Source organism: Triturus cristatus, chromosome 7 (assembly GCF_964204655.1).
Source record: "Triturus cristatus chromosome 7, aTriCri1.1, whole genome shotgun sequence".
Lineage (NCBI taxonomy): Eukaryota > Metazoa > Chordata > Amphibia > Caudata > Salamandridae > Triturus > Triturus cristatus.
The window spans coordinates 543,554,844-543,572,783 of record NC_140590.1 but is presented as its reverse complement, the minus strand read 5'-3'; the positions used below and the strand labels follow the sequence as shown (position 1 = coordinate 543,572,783).

The 17,940-nt window shown below is 52.0% G+C and overlaps 1 protein-coding gene across 4 annotated transcripts in view; it reads right to left on the bottom strand.

Moving 5' to 3' along the window:
• Positions 1-17,940, bottom strand: part of UNC13D (unc-13 homolog D) — a 697,875-nt gene that overhangs the window by 148,788 nt on the left and 531,147 nt on the right. For all 4 annotated transcript variants that reach the window (XM_085616967.1, XM_085616965.1, XM_085616968.1 and 1 more), the window contains exons 26-27: positions 13,604-13,683; positions 12,787-12,892 (exon numbers count right to left, since the gene is read on the bottom strand). In XM_085616967.1, coding sequence (XP_085473093.1) covers positions 12,787-12,892; positions 13,604-13,683 — 186 coding nt within the window. The remainder of the gene's footprint in view (positions 1-12,786; positions 12,893-13,603; positions 13,684-17,940) is intronic.

The following is a 17,940-nucleotide window of genomic DNA, read 5'->3' as shown; positions in this document are numbered from 1 at the left end:
CTGCGGCCGGTGGTTAGGCGGACGTGAGGAGGTGCCCCTTCCTTGGCCACGAAAGGAGCGAAAAGCGGAAGTTTGTGGCTGCGGGGCCGAGAGGCCCAAGGACATGGCCGTAGCCCGGGAGTCCTTGAAGCGAGCCAGCGCACTGTCCGCTTTCTCACTAAAAAGGCGAGCGCCATCAAAAGGCATGTCCATGAGTGTGCTCTGGACATCCCCTGAAAAGGACGTGGACCGCAGCCAGGCGTGATGTCGAAGCGCCACCGTGGTAGAAATCGCCCCACCCAATAGTGTCGAGTCCACATCAGATTGCATGGCGCGCTGCATCTCTCCCATCGGCCAGAGCCGAGGAAAGCCGCGCCCGGGCCTCCTCCGGGCACAGTGGCAGCACGTCCTCCACCGTATCCCACAGAGAGTGGGAATAACGGTCCAAGAGACAGGCGGTGTTCAAAGACCGCAGGCCCAAACTGAGCGAGGAGAACAGCTTCTTACCGAACTGTTCCAGTCTCTTGGAATCCCGGTCCGGAGGAGTGGACGGGAAGGAGGATTGGGAGGTAGAGGCCTAGATAACCAGACTCTCGGGAGTGGGGTGTTGGGACAGAAAACTGGGGTCGCCCGGAGCAGGGCGGTGGCGCCTGGCAACGTTCCTATCCACAGGAGGGACTGTGGAGGGCTTGGACCAGGTGCCCTGCAGAACGTCAGTGAGGGCCTCATTGAATTGCAGCAGAGGCTCAGTGGAGCATGCGGCAGACTGAAGCACCTCAGTGAGGATGTTAGTCCTCACAGCCACGGCAGGCAGCTCAAGCCCAAGGGCTGCGGCCGCCTTGCGCAGCACCACAGAAAAAGCTACACCCTCCTCCGAAGCCACAGTCGGAGGAGAAATGAATCCAGTGTCCGGTGAGGTATCCAATCCACTGGCCTCCCCCAGTTCATCTGCCCAGTCCTGAGAAAGTTGCCCCTGAAGGGCCATAGGGTCCTCAGACCCCTCCCATTCACCCCCGTCATCCGATTCCTGGTAAACAGGAGGAATGATCGGAGCCGGTCGATAGACAATGTGTGTCTCTAGCGGCGTCGGATGCGGCGTCGGGCGGCGCCGCATCGGCGTCGGATGCGGCGTCGGGCGGCGCCGCATCGGCGTCGGGACCGGACAGGGGCTGAACTGGGGATCGACGTCGACCGGAGTCGGCGTCGGTACCGGTGTCGGCGGAGGAGGCGTAACGAGGCCGACCGGCGTCGATGGGGGCCCAGGCTCGGGCCCCTCGGGGACCTGCGGCGTCGGGGCCGGAGCCTCAAACGGCGCCGGGGCCGGAGCCGCCGGCACGCGAGGTCGCCCAGTCGAGTCCGCGGGGCCCGAAGGCGCGCCAGCGGGCGTCGACGGCGGGGCCAGGCTCCTCATGGCCGAGAGGAAGGCACTGACCTCCGCCAGCGTCGCGTCAGTCCCAGGGACCGGCGGGTATGGGGACTTGCGCGGCGCCTGCGGCTCCCACGGAGCCGCGGGGGTGGAACCACCCGGACTCTCGGCCGAGTCGCGCGACCGGCGAGGGGAGTCCGAAGAGCGGTGTCGCCTCTTGGACTTCTTGGAGTGCTTCGACTTACCCGAAGACTTCGAGCCAGACGAGCGACGATGTCGAGTGCGGCTCCGCGACCGATCCTTGGACCTCATCCTGGACCGGGATCGAGAGGGGCGCGGAGCCGAGTGGCGAAGCTCGAGAAGCTTGCGGGACCGCTCCCACCTAGCTTTCGAGGTCAGGCCATACAATCGGAGCACGACTCCGCGTCGTGGTCGAGGCCCAAGCAGTACAGGCACCGGCGGTGATGATCGGTCACTGACATCAGTCGGTGACAGTCGTCGCAGGCCTTGAAACCAGGCATCCTACCGGCACCAGAGTCGAGAAGTGACCAAAAAGAGTCGAAAAAGTTAGTCAAAATTGACTAAAGGGGTAGCTCTCCCGGATCGGCGCTTACTGGCGCGGAAAAAAGAAGAACTGACGTCAGCGCGCGAGGGTGGCGTCTAAGTACTCAGACGACGTCATTCCTGCTCACGACGCAGACGGATGTGGAGCCGCGGACGACGCCTAGCGACGCGCAAGGGGTATTGCTGATGAAAAATCTTCCGGATCCAGTCTGATGCCTGGGGATATTCTAAGGTGAGGAATCGAACTAACGTGTTTCTTTCAGATAATGTATGTAACTTTAATGTCTCATTGTCCCCCCTGGGGTAGATATGGCGATGTGAGGTGGTATCCCTCCAGAATACTATGCCAACTGCTCAAGTTCGCTATGTGAGGTGCTGCTACTGTTGTTGTTGGCAGGATTCATGCATAGACCAGTATTCTTGGCCCCTTATATGCCTAATCTTATTCTAATACCAGACATTATGCCTGGGAGGTATGCTTATATGGACTGCGGTACACGATGTCTATGTTATTGGGTTGTTGGGGGTGGGTGGGTAATCATCCCGTGTGAGTTTGGGCTGCAGGTGTGGGAGGGGGTGGAATGTTGCTCAATGCAAGAGTTTAGTTGTTTCAATTCAGATGGCATCACTTCTTACTATATGGTTTATGACTGAATTCAATGTAGATTACACCTTCTCTTACGGTGTAAATGGCTTTGCGCATGTCCCAATCCTAAAATACTGCACATCCTATGGCTCATGTAACACCAACTCGTAACCCCACTATTAACTGTCTGACATGGAACGTCCGAGGACTTCGGGACCCTCGTAAACGTAGACAGGTCCTGCATTACCTTGATAGGCATCACGTCCAGATAGCAATGCTACAAGAGACACACATGGCTCCTGGGGTGCAGCCAGTGTTTGGTAGAAAGTGGTCGGAGCATAGCTGCTTCTCTGCCTTCTCTACCTATGCTAGGGGCACCACCATCCTGATTAACAGAGGTCTAGGTTACCGCCCAATGGGATCCTTACAAGATCCCCATGGCAGATTCTGTATCATGTGGGTTAGAATAGCAAATCACACGTTTACATTAGTCAGCAGGTATGCACCCAACATTGATGACCACCAATGTAGGAGAGTAGGGTCTGCTTTCTGTGTTCACCCCCACTTTTTGCTTTTGCTTTACTGGTTTTCGACTTAGATGTGGCTGTGGGCCTGCTAATCAGACCCACAGCCCTGCTGTTCTCTCTCTAAATTGATACTATGTACTTTAGGTGCATAACCCATTTGGATAGGATCACCTTATTGGCCCCTGTACAGTGTACCTTAGGTACCCAGGGCATAGGTGTACCCTAGGCCTACCAGGGGCTGCAGCATGTATTATGCCACCCCTGGCCTGGCCTTCCATTACGACACAACTGGCTGATCACTCAGCTGGGGCAGGGTCGTGTAATCACTCCTTGCTTAGGTGTAGTATTCCTATACCTAACTTACATATAGACACATGTGTACCTATCAGCCACTCCTATGGCAGGCCTTACAATCCTGGAGGCAGAGTGCTTGGTAACATGTGAGATGGTGCTCTAGCATGAGCTGAGCCTGTCTGCAGCTTTCGGAACCATGTCCTTATAGCTGTTCTATGATCTAGCCTACCATATACTCTTAAAGTTATGTTATGTTATGTTACTCCGCACTTTTTGAGCGCACGGCTACCCCAGAAGGGTGTCCCGGCGCTTTGGCAAAGTGACCCAGAGAAACACGAAACCAAAGGGAAAGACCTACTACCGTCACACTAGGTTACTTAGTAAAAAGCAGAGTTTTCAACTCCTTCCTGAAAGCCAGAAGATTATTCGCTTTCCGAAGGGAAAGTGGGAGCTCGTTCCACAGGCAGGCTGTCACATACTGGAAGGAGCGGCCTCCCATCCGGACGCGTTTAACCACCGGCACCTCCGTTTTAGCCAGGTCCGCTGACCTCAGCAGCCTCCGCGGCACATAGAAGACGATACGCTTCCTCAGGTAGTGAGGGCCAATCGCATGAAGGGCCTTGAATGCCAGAGAGAGGAGCTTGAATCTGATTCTCCCCAAAATTGGGAGCCAGTGCAGCCTAGCCAAAAGCGCAGAGGCACTAGCTCTCCTGGGCAACCCATAAATAACTCTGGCCGCCGAGTTCTGGACAATCTGCAGTTTGGATAACAAATACTTAGGTAGGCCTGCAAAAAGAGCATTTGCATAATCCAGGCGGGAGCCCACAAGCGCCTGGACAACCTTCCTACGATACTGCAGTGAAAGTAGGGGAAGAAATTTCTTAAGCATCTTAAGGATGCTGAAACATTTCCCTGCTAATCCCAGGATGTGTGGACGAAAAGATAGAACATCGTCAAACACCACTCCGAGATTTTTTACCTGGGAAGATGGCTTCTCTGGGGGGGACATGTCCTGGGGCCACCATGACTTCCAGCCCGGATCAGGGGCACAGCCGAAAAAGAGCAGCTCAGATTTGTCTGAGTTGCATTTCAGGCTGTGCCGCTGGAACCACGCAAAGACTGCACTCAGGCAGTCCTTAATTCTGCCGCCGCTAAAGGCCTCTCCCTTCCTGCAAGTGAACAAGAGCTGGGTGTCATCAGCATATGAGATGACCCGGGCCCCAAACGCCTCCGCTACCTCCGCAAGAGGGGCCATGTATATGTTAAAGATGGTGGGGCTCAGGATAGAGCCCTGAGGCACCCCCACCTCCAGCGGAAGCATTTCGGCCGAGAACGGTGGGGCCCAGATCACCTGTCGACGGTCGGCAAGAAAGGATTGAAACCAGTCCAACACCGTCCCTCGCAGACCAATCTCCCTAAGTCTTGAGAGAAGGCCTGCGTGTGGGACGGTGTCGAATGCCGCCGATAGGTCCAACATAACCAACATAGCCTTTCCCCCATGATCGAGCGTCTCCCTGATGGCGTCGGTGACCTCAACCAGAGCCGTCTCCGTGCTGTAATTCGCACGAAAGCCGGACTGGGAGTCATGCAGCAGTTTGTTGTTCTCAATAAAGGTGGTCAGAGTATGCTGGACATGTTTCTCCAACACCTTCGCCAGAGCAGGGAGGAGGGAGATTGGTCTGTAGTTAGCACATTGCAGGGGGTCGAGCAGAGGCTTCTTGATCAGCGGCAGAATAAGTGCGTGTTTCCATTGGCGTGGAACCACCCCTGAGCTCAATGAAAGATTAAGCAGGGGGTTCAGCAGACCGTTCACCGCCGGAGCCACCTTGCCCAAGCATTTCGCCGGACAAACATCCAACGGCGAACCAGATTGTAGCCTGGATAGCAGCTCAAGCGATGTTTCACAGGACAGCTGGGGAAAAGCAGACCATACGGGCCCAGTTTCAGCCTGCAAGGGCGCTGAATAAGTCAACTTGTCCCCTGACACCACGTCCACTGATTGAAAATCCGCCGTTGGAAAAGTGGCCTGAATCTTTGTGATCTTAGTCACAAAAAAGTCAGCGAGCTGTTTGATCCATTGCTCCGAGTGAGAATGGACCGGGGTCCCAACTGCCGGGTTGACAAACTCCTTCACAACCCTAAAGAGTTCCCGGCTCATATTATCCGCTTTATCAATCCTCTGCTCCAAATAGTTCTTTTTGGCTGCGACAATCTGTTTATAATAAGATTTTATCGCACCACGGTAATTCATTCGCTCCACAAGATCGTATTTGCGCCGCCACTGCCTTTCCAACTTTTTGCAGTCTTGTCGCATTGTGCGTAGAGCGGACGAGAACCATGGAGCAGAATTGAGATGAGCTGTTCTAGCAAGCTTCAGAGGGGCCAACTCCTCAAATCTTGCCTGCATCCAGTTCTGGACCAAGATGAGATCAGTTTCCAGAACCCCTGTCACTGGACACGGATATTTGCCAAGAGCCTCGGATAGCATATCTGCTGACACAAGATGGTAGGCTCTGAAATGCCGGGGACCTTCCTCTCGAGCCCTTTGACTAAGCTTGGATTCAAGCACCAAGTCAAAATTTATCAGATAATGATCTGACCAAAGGACCGGGAGTGGAGGGGACACCTCAATAGGTTTGGAGGCAAAGATCACATCTAATGTGTGGCCTTTCTCGTGAGTGGGGCTATGGATAAAAGAGGCTAGCCCTAACATCTCTGTAATCTCGCGGAGTTTAATAGCCTCCGGATCCGTAAGGCAGTCCATATGCAAGTTTAAGTCGCCCAGTAACATGCAGTGCGCCGAACGCATACAAGGTACAGACAAGGCCGACTGTAGATCCTCAAAAAAGGATCCAATGGGTCCAGGGGGTCTATAAAGGAGAATACCAGTACAGGTCTGGGACGCCGATAGATGAAGTGTAAAGCCTAATGCTTCACATCCGGCAATGCTGTCCACCACAAAGGAGGAACAGTCAAAGACCTTGTCCACTACCAGAGCCACCCCGCCGCCTCGTCCCTCAGTTCTATCCCTCCGTAAGATGGAATAATTAGGAGGGACAGCACAGGCGATGTCGGGTTCAGAGCCCGCACCCAGCCAAGTCTCAGTTAAAAATAAACAAGAGATCTTGGAGTGCGCGAGTAGATCCCATATATCCGAAGTATGGCGAGGCAGGGACCTAGTGTTAAGCAGCGCGCACTGGTAGTGTTGCGGAGGGGTAGATGGACTATGGGTAGATGATAATGAGGGGAGCCAATTACACACGGGGCAACCCCGACCCAAGCGGCGACCACCAGGGAAGAGAGACAGACAAGCAGAGCGAATAGGGCGCAAAGCACGCAAAGAAGCAGCGCTGTACGTAATCATCCTGAGGCCACAGGTAGGCACCTCTAATCCAGCAAACACCGGAGTCGAGGGCCAGAGTCCGACCTCGTCCGCCTCCGAGACGCTGACGAGCGCAGACGGGCAGGACTCTGGCACGACTCAGGCGCAGGGAAGGCGCTCCGCTGCGCGTTACCGCTGCGCGAGACCAGCGAGCATTAAATAGCGTCGTCTCGGCGTCCCAGGTGACCTGGACGCTCCAAGATGGCGCTCGCGCTTCCTCCCCAATGCAAAATGGCGCCGAACCCTGCAAAACCCACAGACCTCCCGGTAACCCGGACCCGCCAAACAGCGGTGGTGATGACAAATTATGGTGCAAGGTAGGGGCCAGGAGCGCGTTATAAAAACAGGGGGAAGGCAAAAATAAAAGAACTAAACTCCACAAAACGGGGTAGTTTAAAATCTAGGCAGAGCAAAGATGACGCGCGACCAGCGCGAACAGCAGCAGGGCACCGATAGTGTTCTAGCCCTCCAGGGCACTAAGCAGACTCACCTGCTGCTCAGCTCGCCCTAAATAGCGTCGTCTCGGCGTCCCAGGTGACCTGGACGCTCCAAGATGGCGCTCGCGCTTCCTCCCCAATGCAAAATGGCGCCGAACCCTGCAAAACCCACAGACCTCCCGGTAACCCGGACCCGCCAAACAGCGGTGGTGATGACAAATTATGGTGCAAGGTAGGGGCCAGGAGCGCGTTATAAAAACAGGGGGAAGGCAAAAATAAAAGAACTAAACTCCACAAAACGGGGTAGTTTAAAATCTAGGCAGAGCAAAGATGACGCGCGACCAGCGCGAACAGCAGCAGGGCACCGATAGTGTTCTAGCCCTCCAGGGCACTAAGCAGACTCACCTGCTGCTCAGCTCGCCCTAAATAGCGTCGTCTCGGCGTCCCAGGTGACCTGGACGCTCCAAGATGGCGCTCGCGCTTCCTCCCCAATGCAAAATGGCGCCGAACCCTGCAAAACCCACAGACCTCCCGGTAACCCGGACCCGCCAAACAGCGGTGGTGATGACAAATTATGGTGCAAGGTAGGGGCCAGGAGCGCGTTATAAAAACAGGGGGAAGGCAAAAATAAAAGAACTAAAGTGCCTTATAATCTTAAACGGTTATGGTAACTATGGTTTGGCTTTTTCAAAACATGTTGTGTAAGGTGTCTAACACTTTGGAATAATACCCCCATCCCATTTCTGGGGATGAGGATATTATCCCTCCCTTCTAGAGGGAGAAGACATGTTGTAACCTACTTACCCGGTTAAAGTTAACCAGAGCCCCAGCATCACAAAATGGATGCTGCTGCCACAGACACGAGTCTGACCTCCTGCTGCTGGGAGTGATCCCGGCAAGGGAGGCTTGGACAATAGGTTTCCTGCCTTGGGAGGTAAGAGCACCACCCCAGACAGGCCTTAGTGTATTGGGGCAGGGAGGGATGGATGAAAAGAATGAGACATGCCTGAGGCACACAAGGTGTCCCGTGCATAGTCCAGTTCAAACCGGTGCTGGGGCACTCCAGCCCCAGTCCTGGCGCGAAACTGGACAAAGGGAAGGGGGTGTAACCACCCCCCTCCCAGGTCCCACCCATAAGGCGTGACCTAGCAGGCAACCCAGCCCCCCAGATTAGTATAAGAGTGGTAGCTGGGCCCCAGGAGATTAGATTATCCTGAACCTGCAACTTGAACAGAAACTCTGGACCTTCGACATTCGACGAAAGAAGAAGACTGAAGAATCTCCCTTGTGGCCAAGGAGTGGCTACCCTGTGCAAACAGGCACCATCAAGAGACTACCCTTTGCTTTGCTGAAGTTCTACGAGGGACCGACTGCAGAGCCCGACCAGAGCCTTGACTTCCAGACTTCTCCGACCCTGATCCACATCCACAGCCAAGCTGAGATCCGTGGAGGCGACGAGAGACGTGGGACCGGCTACCTGGGAGAAGTGGCTAGTATCTTCCAGCGCAGCTTCTGAGGCACCCTCGAAGTTGTGCACCGGGGATTGAGAAGCCCCAACCCCAAGCACCATCTGCATCGAAGATCAGCCCCCCACACGCCACGAGTCCTGCGTGGGGCCCTTCTGCATTTTCCTGCTTGCCGCGTCTGTCCGGTTGCTTGCCCGTTGGCTAGTGGCCTCTGTGACGACGCATCCTGAAATCTTCACTGCTGGTTTGGCTCCTCCAGACTGGCTCCCACTTCCTTGCAAAAGAGAAGCACCCCAGACCTTCCTGGTCTGCACCAGAAGCAAGTCCTCCGTTCTTCGTGGGTGCCGCTTGCCAAGGCTTGGTGAGTCCTAGTTCAACTTCGACACCGCCGACAGCAAGAGCCTTCGTGGGACAGCTCGCCTCCTGGTCCTGGTCGTCCTCGACGTCTCCTGGTCCCCGTGGCTGCAGCGACAAGCTTCACCTTCACCTGCAATCTTCACGACATCACCTGGTTCCTTCCTGGTTCCATGTGGTCACTGGCTAGTGACCTTGACTCTGTCCCTTCTGCTTGCAGGTCTCCTCTCTTCTTGATCCCAGCCTTGGGATCCACCGGACACTCTTCACTGACTGCCTGTCAGCAACTTTCCTTCAGGCATCCATAGAAGTCCACGACGAAACCCGACGCAAGTTCACACCTATGCACCCGCAGCCCGTGGGCTAGGTAACTTGGGTACTTCGGTGCTCACAAGGGTAGTGACTATCCTAGGGTCTAGTTTCCGAGTCTCGACTCTCTAGCTGCTTCAGAAGTGTCCTTAAACTGTAAATTTCTAACTGCTAGTAATTCTATCGACTTTTACGCATTACACGTGAGTGTTTCCACTCTGCACCTGAATCCCGTGGGCCTCCCACTTCCTAACTGTTGCTAGTGTAGTGTAGCCCCAGCGATTCCCTAGGCCTAGGCCTATCCTATTTCCGTGACAGTGGTCCTTATACCACTTCTTTAGTATATGGTTTGCGTGGCCCCTAGGGCCTAACTGTATTACTTACCTGTGTGACTTAATGTATGCTTAAATAAGACTGTGTTGTACTTACCTCTAATCTCATAAAGAGTGCTGAGGGTTTGACTAGAATAAATACACTTTATTTTATATATAGATCTGTTGTGGTGTCCTTTCATTTGGTATTCAAGGGATTATATATGGTATCACAGCTGGCTTCATATGCCATTCAGAGTTTAGCCTAAGACTTCTCTTGTCCATGCTACCACTAGGATAGCTGGTCTATAAGGTTGACTTTACAACCAATCATCATAAGGGTTGTTTGGACTGATATAAGGTGTACACTAGAACTAGTGACATCATACATCAGGCCAACTTCTCACAACCAAGCTCTCCGGAGTGGGGTGTTGGGAAAGGAAAGTGGGGTCACCCAGAGCCGGGCGGTGGCGTAGGGCAATCATTCTTCCCACGGGAGCCCCCCTGTTGGGCCTGGACCACGTGCCCGAAAGGACGTTAGCGAGGGTCTCTTTAAACAGAAGCAGGGTCTCCGAAGAGCTCGCCGCCGGTTGAACCACCTCAGACAGGAGGTTAGTCCTAACCGCCACAGTAGGAAGCTCGAGGTTGAGCGCCTCGGCCGCCCTAAGCAAGGTGCCAACAAGGACGTCCGTAAGGGCTTCATTAAATGGGAGAAGCGGTTCTGAGGGGGTGACTCACAGCTAAAGCACCTCGGTCAAGATGTTAGTCTTCACTGCCACTGAAGGCAGACTAAGGTCCAGGACCTCGTTCGCCCTTCTCATCACCATAACAAAGGAGGCTCCCTCCTCCATAGCCATGGTAGAAGGAGAGACCATGTCTGTACTCGGGAGGTGTCCAGTCCACTGGCATCCGACAAATCCTCACACCAGTCCATGTTGTGGTCTGGGGGCTGGTATTCTTCAGATTCCAGTGGCCCTTCCCCAAGTCCCAGCCCATAGGAATAGGGCTCAGGCCCCGGTCTGGAGGGCAAGGCTCCAGGCGGCACCAGAATCAGGTGACGCCCTTCTAGCTTTGGGTTAGAGTCAGGGAATGAGAATGGAGAGGTGGTGCCAGGAGCATGGACATCGGGACCAGTGTTGGGGAAGGTCGAGGTGGTACGACCGGTGCTGGTCGGAATTCATCGATGGATCCCAGGGGCCCAACTGGCACCAGGGGCGGACCTGCTGGGGAGGAGCTAGAAGGGGCCACTCCCTAACCATCCTTGGATCCAAGTGGCCAGACTGGTGCCCAGGACAGACCTGTTGCCTTGGAACCAGTAGGGGCCCTTCCTAAACTAACAGGGCCCAAAGGCGCGCCTGCAGGAACAGGCCGCCCAAATATGAGGCACATGGCCTCATAAAATTTGCGGAGTTTGATGGGGGTCGATTTGGCTCCCGGAAACACGGGAAGGCACAGAGCTAGCCCTGGTGCAGGCTCAACTGCAGAGCCAGGCCTCCAATGACGATACTCCCTCGTAGGATAACTTCAGTGGATGGGGCAAAGTGGAAGAACGCTTGATGGCTGCACAACCGATCCTGGGACTGTCACAACATCATACGTCGAGTGGCAAGAAGCTTGAGAGACCCTCAAGGCCTTGTTGGAGTGCATGGTGCAGCAAGTAGACACAGGTCCTCACGTTGTAGCCACGCTCGAGGCACAAAAGGCAAATAAGATGGGGGTCAGTCAGTCAGTCAGTGACAGGAGCCTCAGGGCTTGAAGCCAGCTTTCCTAGTGGACATCCCTGTTACACTAGGAGAAAGATCTAAACAAATTGACAAAACATCAGGCATAACATGGCTGGGGTAGGTCTACCCGGATCAGTGCTGAATGGCACGGAAAGAAAATAACTGATGGCAGCGCGCTGGCGTGCCGCCTAGTTAGGCACTGCATACATCATTCCAGCGCAGACGATGACGTCATGTGGGTCTGAGCAATGCCACCACCCGGCGTGCAGGGGTACTGCTCACAAAAATTTCAGGAACCAGTCTGAGGCCTGGGGATGATTCTAAGGTTAGGAATCTGTAGCTAGAAGTTTCTATCAGATTATAAGCACATTACTTCAAGCCCCATTCTTCTGCCTCGGCTCAAACCAAGAATTAGAAGTATTTGATCCGCAGCTTCCTTTTTGTCACTGCCACAGGCACTAGAAATATTTTTTTTCTACTACTTACAACTCCAGCCTCTGGTCCTTACCCATGCCACAGCACCTGCCTTCAGTACTATCTGCAATCTCACCATGTTGTCACACTCAGAGACCATAGTGGCTTACATCCAAACAATCAACTACCCTTTCTCCAACCAACAGAGAATAGATCACCTTCAGTGCCACTTGCAGCACTAACCTCTATTCCAACTCACCACTATTAGGACATCATTCGACCCTCATAACTTGCAGTGACTGCTGAAGCTAGCTTCCAGACCTACCTGAGGTCTCGCCCTCCTGCCTCAGGCAAACTATAGAAGCTTTCCTTCGATACTACCTGTACCCTTCTCTTCTGCCTCACCAAAACTGTAAGAGATTGCATTTAGTGGTTCCTGTACCTCCTCTCTCTTTCTCTCACCCAGACTGTGGAAGCTTGCATTCGGGAGTGCCTGTAGGCTCACCCTTCTGCATAACCAAGACTTCAGAAGCTTCCCATCAGTTCTGACTGCATTTTCGCATCCTGCCCCACCCAGACTACAGAAGCATGTTTTCGTTAGTGCCCACACTTCAGTACCTGAGGCCTCACCCTTCTGCCTCACAAAGACTGTAAAAACTTGCCTTCAGCAGTACCTGAGGCCTTATCCAGACTGCAGAAGTTTGCCTTTAATAGTACCTGCACCTCCTTTTCTCCCTACCTCACATAGATAGTAGAAGCTTGCTTACACTAGTACCTGCACCTTATACGTCAACCAGACTGTAGAAGTTCACCTTCATTGGAATCTATACAACTTCCTCCTGCCTCGTCCAGAAAGTGGACGCTTGTCTAGATGTCTAACAGCAGCATCACCACCACTCATACAGGGTAGAGGCTCTCCTCCAGCCCCATCCTCCTGCTTCAACTAGACAACATGAAGCTGGCCTTCATGGTTACTGGCAGCATCATCAGCATCACCCACACAGAGAAGAGGTCCACCTCCAGTGCCAGCTCCACCCTTCCCTCCAAGTGTGACCTAGATTGTAGACACTCACCTTCAGGGCCACCTGCAGCCTCCTGTAGTACCTGGGGGAGGATGCCTGTTGCCTGCAGACTCCGCTTAGAATGTCTAGGATGTTAGTCCAAAGCAAGGTCAAAAGGCTGCAGCAGGTATAAAATGGAACAGAAAAAATAGGTTTAGAGGAAAAGAAAAATTGGGCTATATGGATGAGTGGAGAGAGTAAAGAAGTTGAGAGAGATAGCAAGATCAGAGCAATCAATCAGATAGGGTTGAAGGTGTGGGAAAGGCGAGTGGAACTATGAAGAGGCAGTAAGAGTAAGTGAGAGGAAAATGGAAAGTGAGGAAAATATTTAAGTGGAGAGAGGAGGAAAAATGCACCAGAAATGTGAAAGGAGGGTAAAGCACGCATATTGAGAAGAGATAGAAAAGACTGAAAAGAGACATAGAAAATGAAGTGCGGGTTAGACGGAAAGCAAGAATGATGAGGGGCTGGATAGAGATAAGAAAAGATTAATAAACAAGAGAAAGGCAAGAAAGGTGAAAAGTAAAAAGAATAGAGAACGTGAAGAAACAATAGGAGAGAGAAAAAGAAAGTAAGATTTATAGGGTAAGAAGGAAGAACCAGGACAAATTGTAAATGTTGAAGGTGAAATAGTGGGAATAGGGAAGGTAGGAACATGGTGGGTGGAAGAGAGTAGAAGTTGAGAAAAATTGAGAAATTAAAACCGCAGCAAATTATTTCGAATCAGAGGAATTTGAGCAAGAGTACAGAAAAAGAGTACAAAAATAGGGTGAACACGGGAGGAGACAAATGCAGGTTTAAACAACAGACGTGGGCAGAAATCTCTCACCTGTTGAAGTTCTCCTTCACCAGATTCTCATTCATGTATTTCAGCTTCAGCTCCAGAAACTTCATCAAGGGAGCAATACACTGTGAGAAGGGACCATTCAATGTTGAGCGAATAACTGGGGCATTTGGCCATAGAGGCCTTCAGTGCCGATACAAAATATCGGTGCGAATGCTGTGGCCATGTTTATTTACAAAACAAATACTAAGTATTAAATTACTGGCAAATGATAAAGCCATACAAAGTGCTGATGCACACTGCGACTCTTGGGACAATACATTCCATGATGTAACCAGTCAATACAATACACAGCATAAACCTACCATTAAGGAAGCTGGCATCCAAAACTAATCCTGGTCATTAAAAGTCTCCCAACCAACACACTCCCAGTGAACAAACCAGTAGAAGAGCGTAGGAGTGAAGACTAGAGGGTCAAACTTGTCAACAGACTCACAAACTCACACCTCAAAAAATGCAAGGATAACGGAAACATTTTATAATGAAGGTTTCAGTTTTATAAGTTTGACTGGCATTGTGGTACACAGAAGAACATCCAGAGATCATCATCTAATTGGGAACATGTTTTGCTGATTAAATGTTGGCAAACCATTATTTAAAACAAAACACTGAGCAGGTACAACCCTCACCACGTTACTCGCATCTTCACCAGTTTTCAGAAGACTGAAGTCCCTCAACATTGTGGTACTGAGTCTCAGACTTGGGTTAGACGGCTGCCACATCCCTCCGGGGCCTAGGCATGTGGTCCGTTGTAACAGAGACTCTGCAGATGTCGATGGGATTCCTAGTAGGGCCCTAGCTTCCCAATCCCTTGTTGCAGAGAATGGATTCATTACCCTGATTCTTGTTGGGCTTGTGAGAGGAGGAACACTTTAGTGGGATCTCAGTGGACTTAGGTTGGAGGTGTGTGGCTATGGTCTTAAAGGACATGGACGGAGCAGGGATTGAGGAAGGGAATCATTAGTGTATAACAATGTGAGGTAGGCTATAGCTACATCCCATGTGTACTTTGAGAAAGAAGAGGTTGCAGGGCTATGTGCCTAGGTGACCTGTGTTTATGCTTGGTTGTAGCCCTCAGGCAAGTAAGATTATTTATGTGGACAGACATGCATGGCAATGGGCCTCAGTGGAGGGGACAGAAAAAAGGGACCATACCTGGAGTCAATTGTGAGCTTAAACTTGCATGACAGTAAATAGCAGTAGGGGTTGTGTGCACATGAATACAGACATTTCACTGCTGTGGTTGTAATGATTGTGAGGGAGGGCCTTGCCTGGCCCTGGGTGGCATTGAAAGATGTCTGGACATTGTGTCTTTGGTGAATTCAGTCAGTACCAAGGACAGGTGATAGGTGGCACTGAAATGCTGACAGCCAGTAGCAAAGAAAGCAAGTAGCTAGCACTAATATGCTGACAGCAGTAGATAAGGATGGCATGTTCACACACAGGTGCTGATAGTTAATTATAGTTGGCAGCATCTCGTGCCGAATGTCAACTCTGAAGAATTCAGACACTATTGAGTGGATATTCAGCTCTCAAGACAGGAGGCTAACAGACAGCTCTGTGGGCAGCAGGCACATGATAGGAAGGACAAGTTACTTACCTTCGGTAATGCCTTATCTGGTAGAGACATGTTCTAGCTGCAGATTCCTTATCTTTGAACTTCCAGGCGTCAGGCTGGATCCGAATATTTTTGATAGCAGTACCCAAGCGTGCTGGTAGGTGGCGTCGGTCGACTCCGGAAAACGTCATGTTCGTCGTCATCGCTGTGACGTCCGCGTCGTCAATATAACTGCCACTCTGGCATGCCGACGTCAGTACTGTTCACGACTTTCAACGCCAGAAGCGCAGAGCCATGAAGTGACTGATCGTGGTGTGTTAAAAAACCGAACTATGGCCCTGAAGGAAAAAAAGCCCTCAACACTAGAACCAATGCGCAGTGCGGGGACGAAAGATGTGTCGGTAAGCAATCCGCAGCTAGATCATGTCTCTACCAGATAAGGCGCTACCGAAGGTAAGTAACCTATCCCTCTGAAAGAGACCTCTAGCCGAAGATTCCTTACGTTTGAACAGATACCTAAGCAATGAAATTCCCAGAGTAGGGAATGCGGAAAGGTTTAGAGCAGGAAGTCCTGTAATTCAGAGCAACCAAACAGGCATTCTGTTTGAACCTGGGAGTCTAGACAGTAGAGTCTGGCAAACGTGTGCAGCGATGCCACATGGACGCTTGGCAGATATATGAAACGGGAACCCACGCTGGAGAGCCATGGTGGCCGCTTTAGCCCTGATGGAATGGGCCCTAAGCCCTTCAGGAGGATCTTTCTTCTCTAAGTCGTAACAGATTTTGATACAGAGGATAACCCAGTGGGATATAGTTCTCTTTTGGACAGCACGCCCTCGCTTTGCACCCAGTTAGTCTATAAAGAGTTGGTCATCAACCCGGAACTCTTTGGTTCGATCGAGGCAGAACGAGAACGCTCTTTTTGGGTCCAGCCGATGGAGACGCTCCTCTTCCTCGTAAGGGTTAGGAAGTGCATAGAAAGTGGGTAGAGTAACCTACTGCCCCATATGGAAGGGCGTCACCACCTTAGGAAGAAAAGATGCCCTTGTGCGGAGCATCACTTCATCCGGAAAGACCGTCAGGTAAGGAGGCTGTGATGAGTGCCTGCAGTTTGCTCACCCTCCTGGCAGAGGTTATTGTCACTAAGAAGGCTGTTTTGATGGGGAGGAGCCATAGAGGGCATTTGTGCAGTGGCTCAAATGGTGCACACATAAGAAAGGTGAGAACCAAATTAAGATCCCACTGTGGCATAATAAAGAGTGAAGGAGGAAACAATTGGGTTAACCCCTTTAAGAATTTCTGCACCGGAGGGGATAAGAAAAGAGAAGGCTACACCGTCTAGACTGTTTCTCGCCTTGAGTTTTGTTTTCTTGTTTCTTTGTTCGTTCTTTTCTTTTAAAATTTAAAATATTTGTATCCTGCCTAACTTCTGATTTGCCGAGAATACCTCTTGTAATCCTGCTGCGCCTCTGGGGATCAGTTGCTGCTTTGTGATGTCAAGTAATTGGCATGCATATAGTAGCGGCCGGCCCTGGTGGTTGTAGGCCCATGTTTGTAATGCTGGTTTTCTGCACAATAAAGTTTTTCAAAAAAAAAAAAAGAGAAGGCTGATCAGGCAGCCAAAGGAAAGAGGAAAGGGCCGAAATATAGCCCTTCAAGGTGCCCAGAGCAGAGAACCGCTGGGCCAAGGAAAGTATAAATAGGAGGATTTCAGACAAAGATGCAGATGGAGGGTCAATAGATCGTTCTGTACAATATTTACAAAATTTGGACCAGCAGTAGGAGAATACAGACTTTGGGGAGGGATGCCTGGCTGCCAGAATAACCTCACAGCCTTCGGGAGGAGGGTCAAAAGCTGTTGCCGCTCAATCTCCACACAAGTAGACGGAGAGTGGACAGGTTCGGGTGGAAAACCCCACCCTGCTGCTGCAACAGGAGATCTTCCGACAGGCGCAGCCTGACTGGAGGATCGATGCTCATTGCCAGATGCTCGGGTACCATACTCTCTATGCCCAGTCCGGAGCCACAAGAATGAATTGTGCCCGGTTGCTCCTGATCTTCTTGAGCACTCTGGGTAGCAGTGGTATGGGCGGAAAAGCGTACAGGAGGCCTCCTTGGAAACTCCAGAAAGCAAAACTGCTGACATTGCACGTTCTCTACAGGGGCCAAGAGATCTAAACTAGGCTCTCCCCACCGCTGAAAGATTCCTTGTGCTACCTCCGGATGGAGATGCCACTCGTGATCCGATAGGCACCTTCGGCTGAGTTCATCTGCTCTAGTGTCCAGAGAACCGGCCAGATGCTGAACCACCAGCGACGCAAAGCCTCTTGACAAAGGGTCCACGGCCCCACCCCGCTTTGCTTGTTGCAGTACCACATGGCAGTCATGTTGTTGGTGAACACTTGAACTAGCCTCCCTTTGATGGACTGCAAGAAGGCTTTCAGTGCCAGCCGGATCACCTGAAGCTCCAAAACGTTTACATGGAGCCGGGCCTCCACCGGAGACCAGAGTCCCCTGATCTTCATCTCTCCCAGATGGCCGCCCTATCCCAGAAGGGACGCATCCGTCACTACTGTGAGATCTGGATGGGGAAGGGAGAGGGGTCTGCCTCTGACCCAATCGCGGTTTGATAGTCACCACTGAAGATCTTGTGCAGTGCCCTCCGAGATCTGGACCAGGTTAGTAAGATTTCACTAATGCTGCGCCCACTGGAACATCAGGTCCCACTGCAGAGCCCGCATGTGCCATCTGGCATGGTCCACAA